Here is a 5,000-nt window from a genome sequence, read left to right on the forward strand (position 1 = left end):
GTGTGTGTGTGTGAGAGAGAGAGAGAGGAGAATCACATGTTAACAGCAGCAGCAGCAAGCAGCAGCACAAGCAGCAGCAGCAGCAGCAGCAGCAGTTGAGATGAGAACGAGCAACAAAAGAACAAAGGCGGTTTCCCGCCAAAACCAACACTGCAGCATTGTGGGAATGCTCACCTGCACACGGTGTGTCTGTGTGTTTGTGTCTTTGTGTTGCAACAGACGATCTCAACGACGCCTTCGTCGGCGGTAGTGGCGAGTGGCTTGGCAACCCAACAGCCAGTCAGCCAGCAGTCAGCCAGCAGCCAGCCAGCAGTTAGCCAGCAGTCAGTCAACCAGCAGCCAGTGGGGTGCCCTGCTGGCTTGAGATCAGCAACGTTTCTTTTCTTCCAACCACATCCAACCATCCAACAACCGTTTTGCGCTGCAGTCCTGCCTGGTTGTTCTTCGACAGCATAAAGTGTGTTATGTTACATTATGTTGAGCTGGCGTTTTGTTTTGTTTTTTTGCTGCCACACACGAGCAAGCAAGCACAAGAAGAAGACGCAGAGGCGAAGATTCTCCGCCAATTGTCTGCCTTCCACCCCTCCCCCCTCACCGCCAGCACCCACCAACCAGCACCACCAAGCAGCACCACCTTGCAGTGCCACCACCAACCCAACAGCACCTTGCAGTGCCACCAGCCAGCCAGTACAGTACCCCGTGCCCAAACAACAAAAAGACAAAAGGAAGGACAACAAGCAAGAAGAAGAACGAGCAATGGATGTGTTTGAGCTGTCGCCGCTGCTCACAGAACAGCAGGCAAAGTACAGCTGCCAGGGCCGGCATGGTCCGGAAGCTCTCCAGACGCAACAGCGGTTCATGATGGCTGGCCTCGTTCGACAATTGGGCGAGGTTTCCGCCTTTGCCGCAAACATCATGGATGGTACGTTGTGTGGGTTGCTTGCATTTCGGTGCGCTCATGGCTTGTACGTCGCACCTGCTTTCCTCTTTTGTGATGCAGCCGCTTGCTCTGTTGATACATGCATGCATGCATGCGTGTTGTCGCTGCTCACCTCTGCATCCTTCCGTGCGTTGTTGACGTTCTGTTTCTATTGCAGATTTGTCCGCTCAGCTGGTTCGCATGAACGATCGTCTTGAAGATATTTCGGGACGGGAACGAAGTGCACGCGCGCGCATCAACGAGGTGCAGGAGCGCTGCAACAAGTCTCTGGGCGTCTTTGACTGGCAAGAAGGTTGGTTTTTACATGAGCAGCCAGAAGCGAGGTCGTACTGCTGTTGCGTTTGGCTCGCTCACCTCTTGCGCTTGTTTCCGTGCGCTGTCTGCTCTTGTGCTTGGAGCCTTCTGGCGCATACTTGCAAGGTTGTCTGCAGATTGAAAACGTGCACGCACACACACACACTCACACACTCACACACTCACACACACTCACACACACACTCACACACTCACACACTCACACACACACCCGCGCGCACAGGCAAGCCGTGGGCAGCAACGGTTCGGATGGATGCCATGCTGTTTACCAAAGGCCGCGAGAACCCGACAGTGAGGGTGGCATACGACAAGGCGCGCCCCACACCGCAGCTGGATGTCTTTGACGAGTTTCGGGACCCGACGAAGCCGCCGTGCCTCAAGCTGTACTCTGATCTCGACTTCTTCTTCAACCGGTGGCGCTCGCTGCAGGAGAAGCAGCACAAGGAGAATAAGGAACGCCGCAAGAAGCGCCGGCGCAAGAAGAAGGACACGCGCACGCACACGCAACGCAAGGTGCGCGCGGTCAAGGTGAAGAAGTACAACAAGGACACGGGTGAGCTTATCGTCGAGGATGAGTCCAAGTACCGCAAACCACAGCAGCAGCAACAGCAGCAGGTGGCTGATGAGGAGGACGACGGTACGGGTGGTCCCCCGCGCAAGCCAACAGCTGCCCCGCCCCCGCCACCGCCCGGACAGGCACCCGTCAGCAAACCCGCACACGCACCCCCGCCGCCACCAGCAAAGCCAAGCGGTGTGTCTGTGTGTCTTGTGCCTGTGTCTGTGTGTCTGTGTGTCTTGTGTCTGTGTGTGTGTGTGTCCATCTGTGTGTGCACGTGTGTGCGTGTGTGTGTGCTCCAGCTCGTCCTGTTTGTTTGCGTGTGGCAATGATTCAATCATTGCACGTCCTTGAGCTCACCCTTCATTATACGTCTTGTTGCGGCCATCAGCTCCACCGCCACCACCGCCAACGGCAGCCCCGCCACCACCGCCGCCGGGCGCCAAACCCGCTGCAGGCGATGAGGAGGACGAAGGTGCACATGACCTGCCACCGCCACCGCCCATGCCTGTCACCATGCCGCCACCACCACCCCCGCCGTCCCAGACCAACAAACCAGGCCTGACACCTCCCAGCGGCACACCTCCACCGCCGCCACCACAAGACCAGCAACAACAGCAGTCTGGCCCGCCTGCCATGGCGCCACCGCCACCACCGCCACAATCGGGACCACCGGATGCTGCGCCGCCACCGGGACCCCCGCCCCCACCACCGCCTGTTGCTGCTGCACAGCCGCACCAGCCCATGCCTGATGCACCCCCACCGCCGCCACCACCAGCGGGCATCACAGACGCAGCACCCGTGCGTTTCTGCATGCATGCTTGTTTGTTTGTTTGTGTGTGGGGAGGGGAGCTGGCTGTGTTTGCTTTGTATCTGTGACCAAAGTACGTCGAGTATCCGTCACATACGCAAGCACACGCACACACACGCACACGCATGCATGCCAACGACTCACCGGTACATCCGCCCTTGCCTCGTGTGCAGACCGCTGCACCGCCACCGCCACCCCCGCCAATGCCGGCAAGCGCTCCACTGCCGCCGCCGCCACCACCACTGCCGACGGAGGGTGGTCTTGGCGCTGTGCTGAAGAGCATGGTGTCGTCCTCAGAATCCCAGACGCAGTCCACCGCCGCGCAGGGGCAGGACCTCATGGCCCAGATCATCCAGGGGGTGCGTCTCTGTGTGTGTGTGTGTGTGTGTGTGTGTGTGTGTCTGTGTGTCTGTGTGTGTGTGTGTGTGTGTGTGTGTGTGTGTGTGTGTGTGTGTGTGCGAGCTTGGTTGGTCGCTTGCCGGTTTGTGTTCAATCGCGTGCACACGCGTGTCACACTTGCCTTCCCCGCTGACGTGCCCCGCCTCATATCCTGTGCATGTCGCCCTCCGTGTCGCCCCTGCAGAAGAAGCTTCGTCACGTGGACAAGGAGCAGGAGGAGATGCGCCGGACCTCCACCTCGGCCTCCTCCATGGGAAACACCGTCCAGGCAATCCTCATGCGCCGCATGGCTATGCAGGTCCGGCCGATTTGTGTTTCTGTGTGTGTGTGTGTGTGTGTGTGTGTGTGTGTGTGTGTGTGTGTGTGTGTGTGTGTGTGTGTGTGTGTGTGTGTGTGTTTGCGCCAATTCCACGACCCCCTTTCTCACACTTTTTCGCTTGCATGATGAACTTCTGTTCGTCCCTCGCCTAATTGCCTGCGTCTGTTCGCTCACGATTGCACTGCTCATTGGTTGTGCTTGCGACAGCTGCAAGAGTCGAGCGACGAGGATTCTGATGGCAGCGATTGGGAGAGCGACGACGACGACTACGAAGACTTTGACGACTGAACCTGCTGGCGCGGTTGCTGCGCGTTGCCTCCCTCTTCTTCTTTCTTTGGCCTCTGTTTCTGGCGTCTGTCCTTCTGTCCGACTGGCTTCACAACATAAAACACGACGAATAGTGAAAGCTGGGGGGGGTGCAGCCGAAAGCACGCAGGTCAGAGATGGTGAGCGGATGAAGTGCCTTGGACACAGCCCAGGTTTAATTGTTTGTGCACTCACGTTCCCTTCCTTTCGTCAGCCTACTTTGAGATGTTGCCTTACCTGCTTTCCCGTTTGGTGGCGTGTTGCCTCTGTTCTCAATCGAGGGCCTTCATCGAGTCCAGCCCCCTAGCCCCGTCGCCTTGTTTTCTGTTTCGTCACACTCTTCTCGTTCTTTGGCCTGCGTTTCCCAAGTTTCCACATTTGTTCCGTTCCACGCCCTTCCACGAGTTCTTGCTTCCCTTGCACTCGCAACCTCTTTCGTTCTTTTGTTTCTCCTGCACTGCCCTGCCGTTCGATAGAACAAGCCGTTCCGCTTGCCTGCCTGCCGTTTGTTGTTCTTCATTTCAAGCACCCTACAACTTTCACTCGTTTGTTTGTTTTCCCCCTGCAAATCTTGTTTGCCGTTCTCCACCACGAAGCAGTAGTACAGCCTCCCTCACATGAGCTCTGGACAACTGTTGCCACTTGTCTCATGATTTGAATTTGTCAAGGTTGATGTTGTTGTTGTTCAATTGACAAGCAAAAGTGGGTCGAACACGAACACAAATGTGCGTCACAACACACGAACACGCACACTTGCTCATACACATGCCATGGCACCACTGGCTTTTCAGCTTGCGTCTTGTTTGAGGGCGTCTGTGGCCAGGCTTGGAAACAGGATCTTGGGCTTCGGCGCGCTTCGAACGAGGCGTGTGGTGGGCCGTGTCGGCGTTGGTGGGCAACGGGACGCTTGCAGTGAGGACGCGGATCCACGTTTGTTGGCCTTTGGCCTTTCAAAGAGCTGTCGTGCCATGAGGGTGACATCCATCGCTGTGAGACCCCGAATATGAATCAAAGCGAGAAAGCAGGCAGGCGAGTTCAACACACACACAAACAAACAAACAAACAAACAAACACACCTTGTCGATGTCGTCTGGATCGGGGAACATGCGTGTGTGTTGGTTGTGATTGCTTGCCGTGCGTGCGGAATTGCCTTTGCCATCGTCATCACCATCACCATCACCATCACCAGCCCCGAGCAGCTGCAGCAACAAATTCGTCTCGGCGTCTTCCTCTACAGCTGCTTGCTCGTCCTCACTCGCGCCCCTGTAGCCGTCATCAACCGTTGTCACGCTCTTGCCATTGTTGTTGTCGCTCTTGTTGTAGTTGTTGGTGCACTCCACCTTCTCGTTGTCGT

At 56.8% G+C, this 5,000-nt stretch overlaps 2 protein-coding genes across 2 annotated transcripts in view; one reads left to right on the forward strand and one right to left on the reverse strand.

Annotated features, from left to right (window-relative positions):
- Nucleotides 1–512: 512 nt before the first annotated feature.
- PTSG_06787 (uncharacterized protein) lies at nt 513–3,745 on the forward strand. Its single transcript, XM_004992128.1, has 7 exons — nt 513–922; nt 1,098–1,232; nt 1,479–2,006; nt 2,203–2,612; nt 2,796–2,981; nt 3,206–3,319; nt 3,548–3,745. The coding sequence occupies exons 1-7, from the start codon at nt 757–759 to the stop codon at nt 3,626–3,628; spliced, it is 1,620 nt and encodes a 539-aa protein (XP_004992185.1). The 5' UTR covers nt 513–756; the 3' UTR covers nt 3,629–3,745.
- A 660-nt stretch (nt 3,746–4,405) lies between these two features.
- Nucleotides 4,406–5,000, reverse strand: part of PTSG_06788 (uncharacterized protein) — a 1,119-nt gene continuing 524 nt past the window's right edge. Inside the window, exons 1-2 of the mRNA XM_004992129.1 lie at nt 4,723–5,000; nt 4,406–4,604 (exon numbers count right to left, since the gene is read on the reverse strand). The exon at nt 4,723–5,000 is cut by the window's right edge and continues 524 nt beyond it. Coding sequence (XP_004992186.1) covers nt 4,434–4,604; nt 4,723–5,000 — 449 coding nt within the window. The 3' untranslated portion in view covers nt 4,406–4,433. The remainder of the gene's footprint in view (nt 4,605–4,722) is intronic.

Source organism: Salpingoeca rosetta (assembly GCF_000188695.1).
Source record: "Salpingoeca rosetta unplaced genomic scaffold supercont1.17, whole genome shotgun sequence".
Taxonomy (NCBI): domain Eukaryota; class Choanoflagellata; order Craspedida; family Salpingoecidae; genus Salpingoeca; species Salpingoeca rosetta.